At 41.1% G+C, this 21,634-nt stretch overlaps 1 protein-coding gene across 7 annotated transcripts in view; it reads right to left on the minus strand.

The window, feature by feature from the left end:
• Nucleotides 1-21,634, minus strand: part of sntg1 (syntrophin, gamma 1) — a 533,050-nt gene that overhangs the window by 146,772 nt on the left and 364,644 nt on the right. For all 7 annotated transcript variants that reach the window (XM_072255011.1, XM_072255020.1, XM_072255026.1 and 4 more), the window contains one exon: nucleotides 11,799-11,853. In XM_072255011.1, coding sequence (XP_072111112.1) covers nucleotides 11,799-11,825 — 27 coding nt within the window. In that variant the 5' untranslated portion in view covers nucleotides 11,826-11,853. The remainder of the gene's footprint in view (nucleotides 1-11,798; nucleotides 11,854-21,634) is intronic.

Genomic DNA, 21,634 nt, shown 5'->3' on the forward strand with positions numbered 1-21,634 from the left:
ACTAGATACAAGGGAGGAGGGGAACCAGACTGTAGGAACAGATGTAGGGGAGAAGGAAGAAAAAGAAAATAGTAAAGCTGTTTGCACCGTTGGTGATAAACAGAGAGTAAGAGGTGGAAAATTTCTTAAATGCATTTATTTTAATGTTAGGAGCATCATAAGAAAAGTGGATGATCTTAAAGCATGGATTGATACCTGGAAGTATGATGTTGTAGCTATTAGTGAAACATGGTTACAGGAGGGGTGTGATTGGCAACTAAATATTCCTGGATTTCATTCCTGGATTTCATTGATTCAGGTGTGATAGAATCGGAGGGACAAGAGGGGGAGGTGTTGCATTGCTTGTCAGAGAAAATATTACAGCGGTGCTCTGGCAGGATAGATTAGAGGGCTCGTCTAGGGAAGCGATTTGGGTGGAATTAAGGAATGGAAAAGGTGTAGTAACATTTATAGGGGTGTATTATAGACCACCTAACATGGAGCGAGAATTGGAGGAGCAAATTTGTAAGGAGATAGCAGATATTTCTAGTAAGCACAAGGTTGTGATTGTGGGAGATTTTAATTTTCCACAAATAGACTGGGAAGACCATAGTGTAAAAGGGCTGGATGGTTTGCAGTTCGTAAAATGTGTGCAGGATAGTTTTTTGCAATACATAGAGGTACCAACTAGAGAAGGGGCAGTGTTGGATCTCCTGTTAGGGAATGAGATAGGTCAGGTGACGGAGGTATGTGTTGGGGAGCACTTCCGGTCCAGTGATCACAATGCCATTAGTTTCAATATAATTATGGAGAAGGATAGGTCTGGACTCAGGGTTAAGATTTTTGATTGGAGAAAGGCTAACTTTGAGGAGATGCGAAAGGATTTAGAAGGAGTGGATTGGGACAATTTGTTTTATGGGAAGGATGTAATAGAGAAATGGAGGTCATTTAAAGGTGACATTTTGAGGATCCAGAATCTTTATGTTCCTGTTAGGTTGAAAGGAAAGATTAAACGTTTGAGAGCCATGTTTTTCAAGGGATATTAGAAACTTGGTTCGAAAAGAGAGATATCTACAATATATATAGGCAGTATAGAGTAAATGAGGTGCTCGATGAATATAAAGAATGTAAAAAGAATCTTAAGAAAGAAATTAGAAAAGCTGAAAGAAGATAGGAGTGTAAGGGGGTTTCGTCTTTTATGTTACTGCGTAGGCTAATTTAAATTCCTTCTTTGTTATGTTATACTTGGGAATGCTTCTTTGTTAGGTTAAACGCTGAGAAAGTTCTTGCGTTAGCAGCTTGTTTTGGGTTAGAGTGTGATAAGGATATATCACGAACCAATCGGAATAGTTGTTATGTTTTTGGTGTATTTGAAGATATTGTATGAGCGGCATTTTGGGGCAGAAGGCGGGAAAGAGAAAGTGACAGAGGATGAACCAGGTGCTGTGAGTCCGCTAACGGGGTCGGACCCCAAGTGGGGCATTCGGCGAGGAGAGGAGAGGGAGACGGACTCGTGTGGAGCGTCTGGTTGACCACCGTTGTTGGTCCCAGGCGGCCGATCGAGGTGGTCCAAGGGGGTCGTAGGGTGAAGAAGAAGGGTCCTGAGCTCCAACTGTTGGTGCACGAAGATATTGAACTTTGATAAGTGTGGTGCCTTTTATTTTCCTTCTATATTTTATTCTCTATCAGTTATATAGTTCCAGTAATATCTATAAACTGTCAATCATTTAATCGTATCTGGTGTATTGTCTATTATTTGGGCGGGGTGGGGTACATCACATAGCATCTACACAAACTTATCACCCAGTTTGCCAGGGCCGAGGGCTGTTTCCCTGGATGACAGTGAGCTGAGTGACCCTGAGGCTGGCCGGGGGGCTACAGGAGGTTGCTTTGGCAAGTAAGGTGAAAATAAATCCAAAGGGTTTCTACAGTTATATTAATAGCAAAAGGATAGTGCAGAATAAAATTGGTCCCTTAGAGAATCAGAGTGGACAGCTATGTGTGGAACCAAAAGAGATGGGGGAGATTTTAACAATTTCTTTTCTTCGGTATTCACTAAGGAGAAGGATATTGAATTGTGTAAGGTAAGGGAAACAGGAAGGGAAGTTATGGAAACTATGATGTGTTATGTACCCCGTAACTGGGTTGCCAAACCAGCAGAAATGGATCACTCAGTTGGAGTCTGGATTACTAGAACTAAGAAAGTTTTATTAAAGAAACAAGCAACACAGTACTCTAATCAAAAGGATAATGAATGCAACAGTTCAGCAATGATAAACATACATGTACACAGAATACAGATAACAGGATCAATCAAGCTCTATCGTTGTCTAGTGGTAAAGGACCAGTTTCAAAGTGACGCAAAGTTCAGTTCAATTTAGTTCAGTTCAGTTCGCAGTAATCGCTGCCGTGGGAGATGGACAGTGTGGGGGAAGGAGAGAGAGAGCAAAACAAATGAATATTCAAGGTTTCCACACAGACCTTCGCAGTCAGCTTTCGGGCGAGTCCTTAGTGATGTCATCTGAGGTCACGGACCGTGACCCCTCCGTTTCCAGATACGATCGTTTCTCTGCGGTGAACCTGGCACCCAGGCAAGGGTGGACATACCCCAGGTTCCTGCCAATCATGCCTTTCCACCCTGTGCGTCTATGGTCTGGTCCCGCAACCGGCCTTCCAAAACTTCCCACCGACTTGTGAGAGACGCACTGCTTCCAGGGTCTCGTTACCTCGGGTGTCGTGTGTGTCCTGCCTTAGCGAACCTGTCCCTTTTTATCCCCCTGCTGGGGTATCGCCTGTCCATCACTTCAAACAGTTCAGGGTTCAAAGGGGGAGCCGATCTTGACAGCTCTCCTTCCCTTCATTAACATCTCCAAATGCTGCTCCATTGTTTTCCTTATCTCTCTCTCTCCTGAAGACAGGTGGCAGACCAACTGCTGATCCCACTGGTGCCAGCACAGGACAGCTACATCTTAATCTATGTGTATTCTTGTCACAGATGATAAAAGAAGAGGAAGTACTGGGGCTTGTAAGGAATATAAACGTGGGTAAGTCTCCGGGTCCTGGCAGGATATTCCCTAGGACCTTGAGGGAAATTAGTGTAGAAATAGCAAGGGCTCAGACAGAAATACTTCCAATGTCATTAGAAACAGGGATGTTGCCAGAGGATTGGCATCTTGCTCATGTTGTTCCATTGTTTAAAAAGGATTCTAAGAGTAAACCTAGTGATTATCAGACTGTGAGTTTGATGTCAGTGGTGGGTAAATTAATGGAAAGTATTCTTAGAGATGGTATATATAATTATCTGGATAGACAGGGTCTGATTAAGAACAGTCAACATGGATTTGTGTGTGGAAGGTCACGTTTGACAAATCTTATTGAATTTTTTGAAGAGTTTACCAGGGAAGTTGATGAGGGTAAAGCAGTGGATGTTGTCTGTATGGACTTCAGTGAGGCCTTTGACAAGGTTCCACATGGAAGGTTAGCTAGGAAGGTTCAATCCTTAGGTATTAATATTGAAGTAGTAAAATGGATTCAGCAGTGTCTGGATGTGAGATGCCAGAGAGTAGTGGTGGATAACTGTTTGTCAGGTTGGAGGCCGGTGACTAGTGGTGTGCCTCAGGGATCTGTACTGGGTCCAATGTTGTTTGACATAAACATTAATGATCTGGATGATGGGTTGGTAAATTGGATTAGTAAGTATGCAGATAATGCTAAGATAGGTGGCATTCTGGATAATGAAGTAGGTTTTCAAAGCTTGCAGAGAGATTTATGCCTGTTAGAGGAGTGGGCTGAAAGATGGCAGATGGAGCTTAATGCTGATAAGTGTGAGGTGCCACATTTTGGTAGGACTAATCAAAATAGGACATACATGGTAAATGGTAGGGCATTGAAGAATGCAGTAGAGGACAGAGGGTCGGGTGAGATGGAGGAACTGAGGGAAATACATCTTAGTAGGGAAGTGTTGTTAGGTAAATTGAAGGGATTAAAGGCAGATAAATCCCCAGGGTCAGATGGTCTACATCCCAGAGTGCTTAAGGAAGTAGCCTAAGAAATAGTGGATGCATTAGTGATAATTTTTCAAAATTCTTTAGATTCTGGACTAGTTCCTGAGGATTGGAGGGTGGCTAATGTAACCCTACTTTTTAAAAAAGGAGGGAGAGAGAAACCGGGGAATTATAGACCGGTTAGCCTAACATCGGTGGTGTGGGAAATGCTAGAGTCAGTTATCAAAGATGTGATAACAGCACATTTGGAAAGCGGTGAAATCATCTGACAAAGTCAGCATGGATTTGTGAAAGGAAAATCATGTCTGACGAATCTCATAGAATTTTTTGAGGATGTAACTAGTAGAGTGGATAGGGGAGAACCAGTGGATGTGGTATATTTGGATTTTCAAAAGGCTTTTGACAACGTCCCACACAGGAGATTAGTGTGCAAACTTAAAGCACACAGTCTTGGGGGTAAGGTATTGATGTGGATAGAGAATTGGTTGGCAGACAGGAAGCAAAGAGTGGGAATAAACGGGACCTTTTCAGAATGGCAGGCGGTGACTAGTGGGGTACCGCAAGGCTCAGTGCTGGGACCCTAGTTGTTTACAATATATATTAATGACTTAGATGAGGGAACTAAATGCAGCATCTCCAAGTTTGTGGATGACACGAAGCTGGGTGGCAGTGTTATCTGTGAGGAAGATGCTAAGAGGATGCAGGGTGACTTGGATAGGTTAGGTGAGTGGGAAAATTCATGGCAGATGCAATCTAATGTGGATAAATGTGAGGTTATCCACTTTGGTGGCAAAAACAGGAAAACACAAAAACACAAAAACAGGAAAAGGGGAGGTGCAACGAGACCTGGGTGTCATTATACGCCAGTCATTGAAGGTGGGCATGCAGGTACAGCAGGCAGTGAAAAAGGCGAATGGTATGCTGGCATTCAAAGCAAGAGGATTCGAGTACAGGAGCAGGGAGGTACTATTGCAGTCGTACAAGGCCTTGGTGAGACCATACCGGGAGTATTGTGTGCAGTTTTGGTCCCCTAATCTGAGGAAAGACATCCTTTCCATAGAGGGAGTACAAAGAAGGTTCACCAGATTAATTCCTGGGATGGCAGGACTTTCATATGGTGAAAGACTGGATCCACTAGGCTTATACTCATTGGAATTTAGAAGATTGAGGGGGGATCTGATTGTAACGTATAAAATCCTAAAGGGATTGGACAGGCTAGATGCAGGAAGATTGTTCCCAGATTGTCCCGATGTTGGGGAAGTCCAGAACGAGGAATTCACAGTTTGAGGATAAAGGGGAAGCCTTTTAGGATCCAGATTAGGAAAAACTTCTTCACACAGCGAGTGGTGAATCTGTGGAATTCTCTGCCACAGGAAACAGTTGAGGCCAATTCATTGTCTATACTTAAGAGGGAGTTAGATATGGCCCTTGTAGCTAAAGGGATCGGGGTATGGAGGGAAGGCTGGTACAGGGTTCTGAGTTGGATGATCAGCCATGATCATACTGAATGGCGGTGCAGGCTCGAAGGGCCGAATGGCCTACTCCTGCACCTATTTTCTATGTTTCTATGTTTCTAACAGAGGGATCTAGGAATAATGGTGCATAGATCCCTGAAGGTGGAATCTCATGTGGATAGGGTGGTGAAGAAAGCTTTTGGTATGCTGGCCTTTATAAATCAGAGCATTGAGTATAGGAGTTGGGATGTAATGTTAAAATTGTACAAGGTATTGGTAAGGCCAAATTTGGAGTATTGTGTACAGTTCTGGTCACCGAATTATAGGAAAGATGTCAACAAAATAGAGAGAGTATAGAGAAGATTTACTAGAATGTTACCTGGGTTTCAGCACTTAAGTTACAGAGAAAGGTTGAACAAGTTGGGTCTTTATTCTTTGGAGTGTAGATGGTTGAAGAGGGCTTGATAGAGGTATTTAAAATTATGAGGGAGATAGATAGAGTTGACGTGGATAGGCTTTTTCCATTGAGAGTAGGGGAGATTCAAACAAGAGGACATGAGTTGAGAGTTAGGGGGCAAAAGTTTAGGGGTAACATGCAAGGGAACTTCTTTACTCAGAGAGTGGTAGCTGTGTGGAACGAGCTTCCAGCAGAAGTGCTAGAGGCAGGTTCAATATTGTCATTTAAAGTAGAATTGGATAGCTATATGGACAGGAAAGGAATGGAGTGTTATGGGCTGAGTGCAGGTTGGTGGGACTAGGTGAGAATAAGCATTCGGCACGGACTAGAAAGGCCAAGATGGCCTGTTTCCGTGCTGTAATTGTTATATGGTTTTATGGTTCTCACCGATCCTTTGCATTGGCCTCACTGGCTTCACCAGTGTGTCCTTCAGCCAACAGCCTGGACTGTGACAGTCTGTAGCATTCCCTCACAAACATCTCACTGTGCTGGGAAACCAACAAGTTTTGTGCAGACCAAAGGGACTCTTTCACTGAGTTGATAACCTTAGAGTCCTAGAGTTACAGAGCACTACAGCACAGAAACAAGCCCTTCACCCATCTAGTCTGTGCCAAACTGTTATTCTGCCTAGTGCTATCAACCCACACCATAAGCCTCAATACCCCTCTCATCCAAGTTTTTGCAACTTGAAATTGAACTCACGACCAACCTTAGCAGTAATTTTTGTTTCAGAAATATGTTTATTTCAACTTTTACAATACTGCAACAAAAATTGTGATGTCTGTTAAGTTTGTGGTTCACATTTACGTAGTTGTTTTGTAAGCTTGTTTAAGCATGGGGAGATGTGGATTAGGTACAAAGGAGATAGGAATTTAGCATCAAAGGTAGATATTGAAGAGATGCAGGCAAGAACGGCTGGTTGGAGTCCATGTCAGAGTGCTTTGTGGGCAAAAGCCAGTGATTCCTGTAGACAGAGGTCAGATTGGCAAGTGTTGAAGATGAAGACCAGAGACCCCTGTGGTCAATGAACGAAGCCAGTGGATCCTGGGTCAGTGAGTTCTCCCATGTCAGCGAGTCCCAGGGTTAGAGGTTCTTGCAAGTCTGGAGTTTAAACCCAGATTTCAAAATCCTATGATCAGTGAGAACTGGATTCAAATTAGAGGTCAAAGCCCAAAGGGCAAAGATCAAAGTCAGTGACTATGGAGGTCGAGGCCCTATAAGATTCTGGTAAGATGGTGGCGCATTTAATCGCAGCAGCTTGGGGTCAACCAAAGTTGATATTGTCCTTTCTAATCGTATCTTTTTATGGTCACAAGACCCTGCTGAACATTAAGACCCTGCTGGATATTGTTAAAGTGGAATGCTACAATCTGCTTCACTGACGGCCAGCAGGGGCAGACAACGGGGGAGTTGCATGGCCTTGGTCAAGCTATGGTATCACCTGTATACAGCCCCAGGAGGGAGGTGTCTGAGCCTTTGCACTCCACTGGAGGTGGTGTGAAGCGATGTCCAAGCTGGAGTTGGTGCTGCTCCCCAGTGTTTGCTTCTCAGAAGACAAGCTGTATTCCTGCCACTTTCATGGGACTGGGGGTCTTGGACTATATTTTTGTTGTGTGACTATTTCACTGATATCTTTCTATTTTATATGTGCTTTATATGCCTTGTGCTGTTGGTACTGTGTTTTGCACCTTGACCCTGGAGTAATGCTGTTTCGTTTGGCTGTATTCATGGGTATTCAGGTATGGTTGAATGACAATTAAACTTGACCTTGAACTTGCTGGTCGAAACCCTGGATCAACATGTCCAAATCATAGGCCTGATGACTGTGAGTCAGGACAGGGACTGGAGATTGGAGATGTGTCTGTGTGTTTGGGTGGGTGGGTGGGAGTAAGGAAAGTGGCTTGTTTTGCTGCTGTTGTTATTGCTAATGTTTTTCTGCTGAACATGGTATGCAAGCAACGTTGGTTGCCCACAACATATCCTTAGGCTGTGTTGGGTATTAACACAAATGCTGCATGTCAATATATCTTTACATGTACGTGATTATTAATTATTTAAACCAGAAAATGATGGCTCAGTTTATGTAAGCCTCTAGTGAAAATGTGTTCACCTGTTAATGCAGTTTTTTTTAATTTTGAAAAAAGGTATGTTATGCATTTACTGCTAAGGAAATTGTTACCTTTTGATTGGAGGGTTGCTTCTACCCATCAAAACTGTATCACGTGGTTACATCATGTAAAATTGCTTTTACCGTCCTTACAGTTCAATTGATAAGTGACTGGGCAAAGTGAAAGTTGTGATTTCTCAAAGCTCCGAAAAGGAATCAATGAGTAACAGCAAAATCCAAACTCTCTAGAATATGTGACACCCCATAAAGTGGTAGGACAATCTATAAGTTTATTCAGCAGCAATATTTCTATTCAGAATCACATTTTCTTTTTTCTGCTTGTCTCCTTTTCAATGTTGTTTCTGTCTGTACCCTCGATCTACCCTCTTTCTCTTACACTCTTTCACTTTATATTCATTACGGTTTCTTCTAATGTTTCACTTAGTGCCTTCTTCAAAATATAGCAGTAGCAATGGCCCTTCTTCGTCAACAGCAAATAGAAGCACAATTATGGTCCAACGTTATTCATATTTCTCCTTTTCATCCTCTTACTCCACCTTCATGATTCTCCTTCACTTTTTTAGGTGTGACTTTTAATAATTTTTATAAGCTATAAATAATGTTAATTATAATTTAACCAGAAAACAATTTCCAAATCTGCTTAGAGCATGATCACAATGGTCTTGTTCTGAGCTTTGATAAAATATACAGCAATGGGAAGAGGAGACATAAAGCATAGGCAAACAACAAGAATGAGAGCTCAGAGCAGAGTGTCTTCCACTGGAAATTAGATTACGTTCAACCGAAATAGACTACAGCTAGTAGGTATAGCAATAATGCATTTTGTAGAAGGACAAGAGAGTTGAGGCAAAGTGAATTGAAACACAAAGATGAACAAAATATGGATTTTTCAAATGAAATCAAAGTGTTAACCAGGGAATATAGTCGACATCCAGTTTCAAAATTATATATTTGCTGGATTAAACTCACTGTACAGCAGCATGAGAGCTAGCAAAGAAAACTAAAGACTTGATTAAATAGAAACTTTGGATTAAGCTTTTAAAGTTTAAGCAGAAAGAAGTAAAGAACAAAAATTAAGGCTTAAGTCACAGGAGCATTTTCTATTCACGGTGTAACTGCCCTGGAGATCCCTGTCAGAGGACAAATTTTAAGATAAATGCTGGAGGAGACAATTAATCAATTTGAGATGAGACGATGAAGGAATTTTGGATGAGAATATCGAATTTCATGTGCTGGGCAACAAGGAATGAGGAAGTTTGGTGAAGATACAGTATGTGATTAATGAGGGAGGAACAATGCAGTAAGCAGTGTAATGGAGAGGTTACAAACAAATTGAAATATTATGTTGAAAAACAGCCATCCATAATATCCTACTTCATTTTAGATGGTGTGTGAACTGAATTCCTCTGCTTTTAGCATGAATACATTTACAAAAATAAAACTTGTATCGTATTATCACCTTCTCCTCATAGGCAGATAGGTTCGCAAAGAAAGATTAGGGCACATTGGCCTTCATAAGTCAGAGTATGAAGAAAGAAAGAGTACAGGAGTTGAGATGCTATGTTGAAGTTATATAAAATGTTGTTTAGGCCTAATTTGGAGTACTGTGTGCAGTTTTAGTCACCTCTCACAGGAAAGATATCAATAAGATTGAAAGTGTGCAGGGAAAATTTACAAGGATCTTGCCAGGACTTGAAGACCTGAGTAATAGGGAAAGGTTGAATAAGTTAGGACTTTATTTCCAAGATCGTAGGAGAATGAATGGAGATTGATAAGAGGTATAAAAAAATTATGAGGACATAGATAGGGTAAATGCAAGCAGGCTTTTTTCCACTGAAGTTGGGTGAGACTTGAACTAGAAGTCTTGGGTTAAAGGTGAAAGGTGAAATGTTTAAGGGGAACATGAGGGAGAACTCAGAGGGTGCTGAGAATATGGAACATGCTGCCATTGGAAGGGGTGGATGTGGGTTACATTTCAACATTTTAAGAAAGTTTGAATAGCCATATGGAAGTGAGGGGTATGGATGCCTACAGTCCAGGTGTCGTCAATGCCTACCACTAAGCTTCATAATTTCTGCCTCTCTAAATGTACTTCCATCATTGTTATTGCCCATCTGACTTATATCTTCCACATATTGGTAGCATCCCACCTAAGTAAGGAGGTTGTGATTTCACATGGACTAGACCTCAGGACTTAAGCTGACACTCCAGTACAAGACTAATGAAGTGCAACACCAGGGGTCAACGACCCCCTTGGTTAATGGTAAGGGTTCATTGCATAAAAAGGTTGGGAACTCTTGTGCTACACTGTAAAAGGTGCAATTAATGGAGATATTATTCTTCTAAATAATTTCACAGTGTCATTTAAATCTATTGAACTTAAAAGGGACCTCAAAACTAAAAGAACATTAAGCACCCCAAGCGGTATTGTAAAACATACTGGAAACTCTCCTTTGAGTTCAGTATTAATTGGAACCTATTTAAATAATTTCTTCTAATTACTGTACCAGTGACCTGGATTCAGTTCCCACCGCTGCCTGTAAGGAGTTTGTACTTTATCCCCGTGACCACTTGGGTTTCCTCCAGGTGCTCCAGTTTCCTCCGAGTCCAAAGACGTACCGGTTAGTAGATTAATTGGTTATCATAACCTGCCCCTGGGTAGGCTTGGATTAAATCAGAGGATTGCAGGGCAGCATGGGTCGAAGGGCTGGAAGGGCCTACTCCGAACTGTAACCCAACATATTAATTAATTAATTAAACCCAAAAGTCTCTAAAATATTGTTTGTTTCCTACAGGTCCGATTGTTCTCTTTGTCATTTATATTGTCCTTTTATAAATTAGGATGGAAATTTAAATTTCCTGCTATCTAAAATAATTGGAACTTTGATTGAGTTTCCAGAAGTGTGCCACATTAAATCATTCCAAAGCTTTGTTGCATTTCAGCTGTTGGGCTGGATTTTTTTTCATTAGGGTCATGACAAAACTATTTATTCACCAAGTAAACCAGAGCAAATTCTTGAGTAAAAGAAATTACTGCCCATGATTTCATTCTCTAGCTGTTGTTTTACAATTATAATTATCAAATCAGTGAACTATTATGATCTTCCAGTTTTACTAATCATTCTCTGTGGGGGAGGGGAAGCATGAAAACATTGCAAATTATTGCACAATGTGTTTTAATAATCCATCATTACTGGTAAGCAACTATTCTGGTTTGACATGCATAGATTGACATTCCCTCATACAATTTATATTTATACAATTCAGATACTGTATTTATGCCTTTTAAATGATAAAAAAATTACTTCATAAGGAACAGTTAATTTGATTTGTTTTCATGCAAATATTCCAATATTCATGTAGTTGTTTGAAGTTGTTTGAAAAGATAGAAGTTGCATTTTTTAAAAATGCCAAGCCAGTTGTTGGGAGAATTTTCAGAATATTTGGCCATTCATCTCACTTGCCGATTTCAGTGTTGCTGGTTGCCAGAGGCCTCATTGAACTGAAACTTCAATTACCAGCATTAAGAATGATGAAATCATGACACAGAGGGTGCAAGGTATTTGTGGGCTATTTTTCATGAGTTCTCTGATGAGTGCTGTCACCTCAAGTAAAAGAGCCAGTATATAATCAGTAGAAGTAGCATTCAGAGTGTACTGAAAAGTAGATTTCAATGATGAACTGGTCAATGCAGAAATCTATCCTTTAAAAGCCATGCACGTTTCCCCGTTCAACTTAATTTAACAATGTGAGCTGAAAGCTTGAAATGAACCTACCTCGTCAGCCGTAGTCCTGAAATCCATGTGCTACAGCACGGAGAGTAATGCCGGCCTGTAAAATGTGAAAGATATCAGACTGATCAGTACACATTTAATTGAGCCATAACAAACAAGATGACATGCATAATTATTGTAATTTATGTAAGTTTGTTTGCATATTTTATCCCTTGATGCATAATCCTGCTGAAAAAATAAAAAAATGAATATTTAAATTAATTTATCAGAAAAAAAGAGCTGAATATAAATGAGAAGTTGCTTACAGTCCTGTGCAAAAGTCTTAGGCACATATCCATAGAACACTTTTGCATAGTACTGTATCTACTAAATGTTTACGAATGTTAACAAAAACTTCAGACTTACAGATACTGCTATTTCAAGGACAAATAAAAAGAGACTGGAGATGGATGTCTTTTCATCATGTGCTTCAAATTCAATCAAAATTAACCTACGCAGAATATTATATAAAAACATAGTTTACAATAGTGTGCACAAGTCTTAGGCACTCTAGCTATATATATGTGCCCAATACTTTTTAACAATACTGTACATATTGAAGAGCACAGAGCAACTGTTTAAATACAAGGATTCTTCTGTTGTGACATAGCTGGTCAACATATCCAAAAATCACAATTTGCAATAAGAAACGTAAATATGGTTCAGTTCTAAAAAGCAGCATAACTAAAGTGATAGCAAATTGTATGTGAAGTAGCTAACTGTCGAAACGTGAATGGTTTTGGTAATCATTCTTTGAGAATAAGAGAACTGTTGATGGAAACTATCTCAGTTTACATAGTGACTCAGAGAGACACAATATTACAAAAACACTCTATGAAGATAGCGTTATTATTCATTTATTACCATTGCATATTAATTGTAATTCACAGAAGGACTTTTCCATTCATTTAACCTATTCTTCCTTCTTAACTTACAAAAAAAGCAACCAAGGATGTTCTGGGACTAGATCTGAAATGTACTATCATGATTTAATATGAGCATACCCCACTGTTACTGCACAACACCTGTTATAACTCCAACACTGAAAGAAATTATCTTCTCCAAGACCTATGTTTTGCATAAAGTAAATTGATTGTAAAGCCATTGGTTTCAGTAATAAGATTCCAAGCCACTGGCAAGGCTGAGGATCAGTCATTTGAAGTAAATAGATTTGTGTGGAGCAAATGTTTTCAATCTCATCAGTGCCTAATTATTGCAGAGATTTTTGCAACTCATCTGGCTTGCAGCTGCTTCTTTCTAATGTTTAGCTGGTTAGTAAATACCTTCTTTTGACTTTGAAACACTCAGTGTTGTGAAACACAGCAGCAATCTTGTCATTAATATTTGGTTTCATCTGCTCCAAAGGGACATGTTTATAATTTGTTCTAATTGTCATAGCAAATTCTTCTAAGCAAGCCTTTCATTTTGATTTTTGGAAACTGAAGGCAACTTTAACCATTCAATGAAGCACAAGAGTGACATACAATCAAGCCAATAGATAAGAAGTTATTCCTAGGTAAATAAACACCTGGTAGCATATGCTAGCTGTCAATATTTCCAATATCAACAGGTCAGTCAGGCAAAATATCCACAATATACTCTGTCAATGCATGATATGATTTATAATTGACTATCAGTATCTTGGTTACAGTTGGGAGCCTTGTGAGTTCTTCTTAATTTAATAATTGCAAGATACATAAAAAGCTTTATACTAAGGTGATTTTATAACAGCAAGAAACTGTTATACCATTGTTATCTATGTACTTGATGTGTACAGTACATATAACTTGTATACAAAGAGCTTTGACCAGCAACCAACTGGTGTTTGGGATTGATTAGCAAGACCAAATTAAAGGAAGGCGGGGGCAAGTGCGGCTGCCATTGGCACAGTAACTGCTGTCTGAGTGGATGGAGTCAGTGGTAATCTTGAGGCTTGAGCTCTGAGACCTCAACAAAGAGAGGCCTCAGTCAGAGAAAGCAAAGCAAAGAAAATTTGAAGGTTAAGGTTTTTTTCCCTTTCCCTCCTTTATATCTGCTCAGCTAGGACAACAGAGTTGCCAGGCAGGATAGAGAGATAATCTTCTTGTGGGATGTGAGAAGGCAGGAAGACCTCCAGTCTCCCTAATGAGACAGGCTGGTGATAATAAGCCTGGTTCTGAGTACAGCCACTAGAAGTTCATCCAGCTGCAGCTTCTAACAATCTGCATTCAGATGCTGGAGCTGGAGCTGGAACTGGATGAATTTTAGATCATCTGGGAGGCTGAAGGGGTGATAGATTGGACATATACAGCAGTAGTTACATCCAGGTGCAGGACTAAAGATGGAGTGACAGTCAGGAAGGTGAAAAGGGTTAAGGAGCTAGTGCAAAGTGCCCCTGTAAGCATTCCCCTCATCAGCAGGTATATCACTTTGGATACTGTTGGTGGGGGGTGGGGGGGCATGGGTGGAGGTAGATGACCTAACAGAGGAAAGACACTGTGGTTAGGTTGGGTTTCTGGCACTGAGTCAGCCTTTATGACTCAGAAGGGAAGGATGGAGAAGAAGATGCTGAGGTGACAGGGGATTCATTAGTTAGGGGAATGGACAGAAGGCTCAGCAGATAAGAATGAGATTTGCGGATGGCACATTGTCTCCTGGGTGCCAGGATCTAGGATATCTTGGAGTCCTCAGCATTTTTAAGTGGGTGGGTGAACAGCCAGAAGTCGTGGTCCATGTAGCTACCAATGACATGGGTAAGATGAGTGACAATGTTCTGCTTTGGGAGTTCAGCTAGTTAGGTGCTAAGCTAAAGGGCAGAATCTCCAGGGTTGTGATCTCAGGATTGATACCCATTCCGCGTACTAGTGAGGCCAGAAATAGGAAGATTATACAGTTTAATAAGTGACTAAGGAGTTATTGTAGAAGGAAGGGCATAACATTTTTGGATCAATGGGCTTTCTTCCAGGGAACATGGGACCTGTACAGACTGGACAGTTTGCACCTCAGCTGGAGTGGGAATAATATCCTGGCAGGAAGGATTGTTAATGCTTCACAGCAGGCTTTAAGGAGTTGCAGTGGGATGAGCACTAGAGTGCCAGAACAGTTAGTGGAGTGGTTTGGAGGCAGATGTTAGTAAGACCTCAGACAAAGTTAGGAATCAAAAGGTTAAGCATGGTGTGACAGGTGTCCTGAGCCGCGTATATCGCAAGGGAAAGAGCATTGTAGGAAAGGCGGATGATAATGCTGAAAATAAGGTAGCTGGTTTACAAACAGAAGCATTCTGTAGTGAGGAGAGGCTGTTGATAGGGCAAAACTGCAGTCAGCAGGATAAGTTGGAATGTAAAGGTGGACAAAATCGAAAAGAGTGATTACAGGGCTGAAGGTGATATATTTGAAAGCAGAATAAGAAGTTGAACTTGTGACACAGTTGCAGAATGGCAGGTATGATGTAGGAGGCATCACAGAATCATGGCTGAAAGAAGATTATAGTTAGGAGTTTAATGTCCAAAGATGCACATTGTATCAAAATGACGGGCAGGAAGGCAGAGGCGGCAGCATGGCTCTGTTGGTTAAAAAATCAGATCAAATCATTGGAAAGAGGTGCCACAGGGTGTTAAGTCATTGTGGGTAGAGCTAAGGAACTGCAAGGGTAAAAAGACTCTGATATGAGTTGTATCCAGACCCCCAAACATTGGTAAGGATGTGGTATACAAATTACATTGGGAGAATAAAATGCATGCCAAAAGGGCAATGTTACAATAGTCATGGCGAATTTCAGCAAGCAGGTAGATTGGGAAAATCAGGTTGGTACTGGACTCCAGGAGGAGGAGTTTCTAGAGTGCCTATGAGATGGCTTTTTAGAGCAGCTTGTGATTGAGCCCACGAGAGAATCAACTATTCTGGTTTGGGTGTTATGTAATAAACCAGAATAGATTAAAGAGCATAAGGTAAAAGAATTCTTTGGGGTAAGTGGTCATATGATTGAATTCATCCTGAAATTTGAGAAGGAGAAGCTAAAGTCAAACGTATCAGTATTACAGTAGGATGAAAGGAATTACAGAGGCATGAGAGAAGAGATGGTCAGAATTGATTGGAAAAGAACACTGGCAGGGATGATGGCAGCGCAGCAATTGCTGGAATTTCAGGAAGAGATTCATAAGGCATAGGATATATACATCTGAAAGAGGAAGAAGCATTCTAAAGTCCAGGTGACAAGAGAAATCAAAGCCAACATAAAAGTCAAAAAGAGAGCATATAATAGAGTAAAATTAGTGCGAAGTTAGGGGATTGGCACACTTTTAAAAACCAACAGAAAGCAACTAAAAAACACATAAAGAAGATAAAGATGGAATACAAAAGTAAGCTAGCCAGTAATATTAAAGGGAATACCAAAAGTTTCTTCAGATACATGAAGCGTATAAGAGAGGTGAGAGGACATCGGACTGCTGGAAAATGATGCTGGAGAAGTAGAAATAGAGGTAAAGGAAATGGTGGTTAACTGAACAAGTATTTTGCATCAGTCTTCCCTATGGAAGACACTAGCAGTATGTAGGGGGTTCCATGCTGTCAGAGGTTATGAAGTGTGTGAAGTTACCATTACTAGAGAGGTGGTTCTTGGGAAACTGAAGGTCTGAAGGTAGATAACTCACCTGGACCAGATAGTTTCCTCAAGGGAAAATCTTGCCTAACATATCTGTCAGAAATATTTGAAGAAATAACAAGCACGGTGGACAAAGGAGAATCAGTTGATGTTAAATACTTGGATTTTCAGAAGGCTTTTGACAAGGTGCCACAGATGTGGCTGCTTAACAAGCTATGAGCTCATGGTATTACAGGGAAGTTTCTAGCATAGACAAAGCAATGGCTGATTAGCAGGAGATGAAGAGTGGGAATTAAAGGGTGCCTTTTCTGATTTGCTGCCTGTGACTAGGGGAGTCTGTTAAGACTGATTTTTTTTACATTATTTGTCAATGATTTTGATGATGGAACTGATGTTTTTGTTGCAAAGATTGCAGACGATATGAAGAAAGGTGGAGGGGCAGGTTGTTTTGAGGAAGTAGAGAGGCTACACAAGGACTTAGACAGATTAGGAGAATAGGCAAAGAAATGATAGATGGAATACATTTTCAGGAAGTGTATAGTCATGCACTTTGGTAGAAGAAATGAAAGGGTTGATGATTTTCTAAATGAAGAGAAAATATAAAAAACTGAGGCACGAAGGGACTTGGGAGTCCTTGTGCAGGATTCCCTAAAGGTTACTTTGCAGGTTGATTCTGTGGTAAGGAAGGCAAATGCAATGTTAGCATTCATTTCAAGAAGATTAGAATATAAAAGCAATGATGTAATGTTGAGTATTTATAAAGCACCTTTTAGGCCTGTTTTGGGCCCCTTATCTTAGAAAGGATGTGCTGAAACTGGAGAGGGTTCAAAGGAGGTTTATAAAAATGATTCCAGGATTGAATGGCTGTCATATGAAGAGTGTTTGATGGCTCTGGGTCTGTATTCACTGGAATTCAGAAGAATGATAGGTGATCTCATTGAAACCTATCGACTGGTGAAAGGCCTTGAAAGAGAGGATGTGGAGAGGATGTTTCCTATGATGGGAGCATCTAAGACCAGAGGACACACCCTCATAATTCCCTTCAGTAATTTCCCCACTATTGATATTAGGCTGACCAGTGTATATTTGTCCTTTCTGCCCTTAAACAACAGAATAATATTAGTCACATTCTCTCCTTTGGAAACTTCACCAATGGTGAACGATGAAGCAAAAGTTTTCTTAAAGGCCTCCACAATTTCTTCTCTAGGCTCCCACAAAATCAAAGAATACACAGGGGCTTTATCCATCTTAATGCATTGAAAGTACCTCCTCCCTAGTAGTATGAATGTACTCCAAAACGTTTTGCACTTGCTTCTCTTATCACTTGAGCAACCTGATTTTATCTCCACCAAACATAAAAGAGAAATATTCATTAAAAATCCCATTTGCCTCCTATGGCTTGAGACATAGGCAGCCCTGCTGCTTTTTAATGCATTCAAATCTCTCCCTAGCCACACATTTACTCATAATATGTTGTATCTATAGAACCTTTTGGGGTTTTCTTTAACTTTGCCTGTCAGATCCATATATATATCTCTCTCCATATATATCCATCTCTCTCTCTCTTCCCCTCTCTATCCTCCCCCCTTCTCTTTAACGAGTAGTCTTAATAGTTTTATTGCCTTCAAGGGATTCATTTATCCATGACTTCCTAAACCCAATCTCTGCTTCGTTTTGTTATTAACCAGTGCCTCGATATCTCTCATCAGCCAGGGTTTCCTAAACTTGTCAAGTTTACTCTTCACTCCAATAGCAAATACGGCTAATTTTTGATATCACATTCCAACAAACCTCCCTACTGGCATTTGTTCATTTCTCTTCAAACAGGTTCCCTCAATGGACCTCTGCCAAATCCTGTCTAATTTTCCCCAATCTACCCCTGCTCCTGTTTAGGACTCTAACCTGTGAACTTGTCCTATTCTTTTGCATCATTAAACTAATGCATAATCCTGAACATAACTAATGCATAATGAGAGAGAGAGAGAGAGAGAGAGAGAGAGAAGAAATAGTGATAAACCTTCATAAAATACTGATTTGCAACAACTAAAGTATTAAATCCATATCTAACCACTACATGGTTTTGGAGTAGATGCAGGGAAACCTCATTAAATTGGCTCCAAGCATGGGAGACTTACATTACAAGGTAAAGTTAGAAAAACTGACATTATTTCCCATGGATAAGTTTGAAAATGTGAATGAGCAGATCAGGAGAAACTATTCTCATTGATTTAAGTTACAAGAACCAGAAGACACACATTTAAAATGCCAGGGAAAAGAATCAAATGCGTCATTGGAATAAATACTTATATTAATGAGCATTTAGTGACTCAAGGTCATTCATTGACCGACTGTCAAAGACACATTTATCTTCAAATGAAAACAGTATCAGTTTATAAAAGAAAGGGGCGAAAAGGTTAAACACAAGAAGTTCGGCAGATCCTGGAAATCCAGAGGAACAAACACAAGATGCTAGTGGGACTCAGTAGATTAGTCAAAATCAATGAAGAGGAATGAACGAACAATCAACGTTACAGGTGTCAGAGAATGAAAGGATTGAATCTGTACTTAATGCAGTTTAGAAGAATGAGGATGCACAGTGCTGAATCGCGGCACTCAGGTGTTGTTGGTGGAAAGCTACTGACTTTCAATACAGAAGACTGCAGTGGTCACAGGAGGATGATTGTGCGGGTGATGCCTCCCTCCCAGATGTGCTGAACAACTTCTATGCTCGGTTTGAGGTGGATAATGACATGGCTGCGAAGAAGACCACCCCTCCTCCAAATGACCAGGTGTTGTGTCTTACTGTGGTCGATGTGAGGAGACCCCTGTGGAGGGTCAACCCACGGAAGGCTGCTAAACCAGACAATATTTCTGACAGAGTGCTTAGAGGATGTGCAGACCAGCTAACGGAGATTCTCACTGAGATCTTCAACATCTCGCTGAGCAGCGTGGTCATTCCTATGTGCTTCAAGGTCGCCACCATCGTCCCTGTGCCAAAGTCTTCAGTGTCCTACCTCAACGACTACTGTCCCGTTGCACTCACGTCCATCATCATGAAGTGTTTCGAGAGATTTGTCATGAGGCATATCAAGACCCTGCTGCCTCCCTCACTGGACTCCCTGCAGTTCACGTATCGTCCCAACCGTTCAGCAGATGATGCCATTGCCATCACCCTCCACCTGGCCTTAACCCACCTGGACAAAAAAGACACGTACGTTCGAATGCTGTTCATAGACTTCAGTTCAGCATTCAAAACAATCATTCCTCAGAAACTGATTGGAAAGCTGAAACTGCAAGGGCCTGAACACCTCCCTCTGCAACTGGATCCTAGACTTCCTGACTGGGAAATCTCAGTCAGTCTGGATTGGAAGCAGCAGCTCCAACACCATCACACTGAGCACGGGGGCCCCCCAGGGCTGTGTGCTCAGTCCACTGCTGTTCACTCTGCTGACCCACGGCTGTGCTGTAACATACAGCTCGAACCACATCATCAAGTTCGCCAATGACACGACTGTGGTGGGTCTCATCAGCAAGAACGATGAGTCAGCATACAGAGAGGAAGTGCAGCGGCTAACGGACTGGTGCAAAGTCAACAACCTATCTCTGGATGTAAACGAAACAAAAGAGATGGTTGTTGACTTCAGGAGGACACGGAGCGACCACTCTCCCCTGAACATTGACGACTCCGATGTAGAGATCGTTAAGAGCACCAAATTTCTTGGTGTTCACCAGGCAGAGAATCTCACCTGATCCCTCAACACCAGCTCCATAGCCAAGAAAGCCCAGTAGTCTCTCTACTTTCTGCGAATGCTGAGAAGAGTCCATCTCCCACCCCCCATCCTCACCACATTCTACAGAGGTTGTATTGAGAGCATCCTGAGCAGCTGCATCACTGCCTGGTTCGGAAATTGCACCATCTCGGATCGCAAGACCCTGCAGCGGATAGTGAGGTCTGCTGAGAAGATCATCGGGGTCTCTCTTCCGGCCATCACAGACACTTACAACACATGCTGCATCCGCAAAGCAAACAGCATTATGAAGGACCCCACGCACCCCTCATACAAACTCTTCTCCCTCCTGCCATCTGGCAAAAGGCACCGAAGCATTCGGGCTCTCACGACCAGACTATGTAACAGTTTCTTCCCCCAAGCCATCAGACTCCTCAATACCCAGAGCCTGGACTGACACCAGCCTACTGCCCTCTACTGTGCCTACTGTCTTGTTTATTTTTTACAGCCTGCACTGTTTCGTGCACTTTATGCAGTCCTGGATAGGTCTGTAGCCTAGTGTTTTTTCTTGCGTGGTTCAGTATAATTTTCTGTATTGTTTCATGTAGCACCATGGTCCTGGAAAATGTTGTCTCATTTTTACTATGTTCTGTACCAGCAGTTATGATTGAAATGACAATAAAACATGATGTGACGTGACATGACGTGATGTGACTTGGCTTGGCTTGAACTGGGGCAATTCTCCTGGCTTTGGCCATTCATACCAACACTGGCTTGACTGGAAGAAAGGCTGCTACTTTGTTGTAATATTCTCCAACTCTCTTTGAAAACCTGGGCTCCAAGTCAATTGCAGCAGTCTAACATTCAGCAGCAGGTTTTAATTGTTCTGAGTCACTTCTCTAAGTTGCAGAGTTAGCATGGAACTATGAAAGAGAAATCGCACTGGACTAACCTGCTGGAGTTCTTTCAGTACGTGACTAGTGGACAAGATAAGTGAGAAGTTGTGGATGTGATGTATTTGAATTTTCAGATTTTTGTTAAATTCCGAACAATAGGCGAGTCAACAAAGTTAAAGCACACGGAGTCAGAGATAATATACTGGCATGGATTGTGAACAGAAAGCAAAGAGTGTAAATAAATGTAGCTTTCTCAGGTTTGCAGGTTGTGATTAAATGGGATTGTTGCTGGTTTCATCAGTTATTTGTAATCTATCAACAATTTAGCTGGAGGACCAAATGCTTAATTTCCAACTTTGTTAATGAGTCACAGCGAGGTGTGAGTGTAAGTAAGGAGGAGGACCTAAAGAGACTTCAGGAAGATACATGCGCTAAGTCGGTGGGCAAGAACTTGACAAATGTGAAAAAATTGCAAATTAACCCTTTAGTGTGTGAAATACAAAAATAAAGCATTTTCTATTTGGGTAATGATGATGTTCCTACGGACCCAGGTAAGTCTATGCAGAAGTCACTAGAAGCCCGTATACTGGTGGAGTAATGATTATTAAAACAAATGATTCATTTTTTTTTATTAAG

Source organism: Mobula birostris, chromosome 1, assembly GCF_030028105.1.
Source record: "Mobula birostris isolate sMobBir1 chromosome 1, sMobBir1.hap1, whole genome shotgun sequence".
NCBI lineage: Eukaryota > Metazoa > Chordata > Chondrichthyes > Myliobatiformes > Myliobatidae > Mobula > Mobula birostris.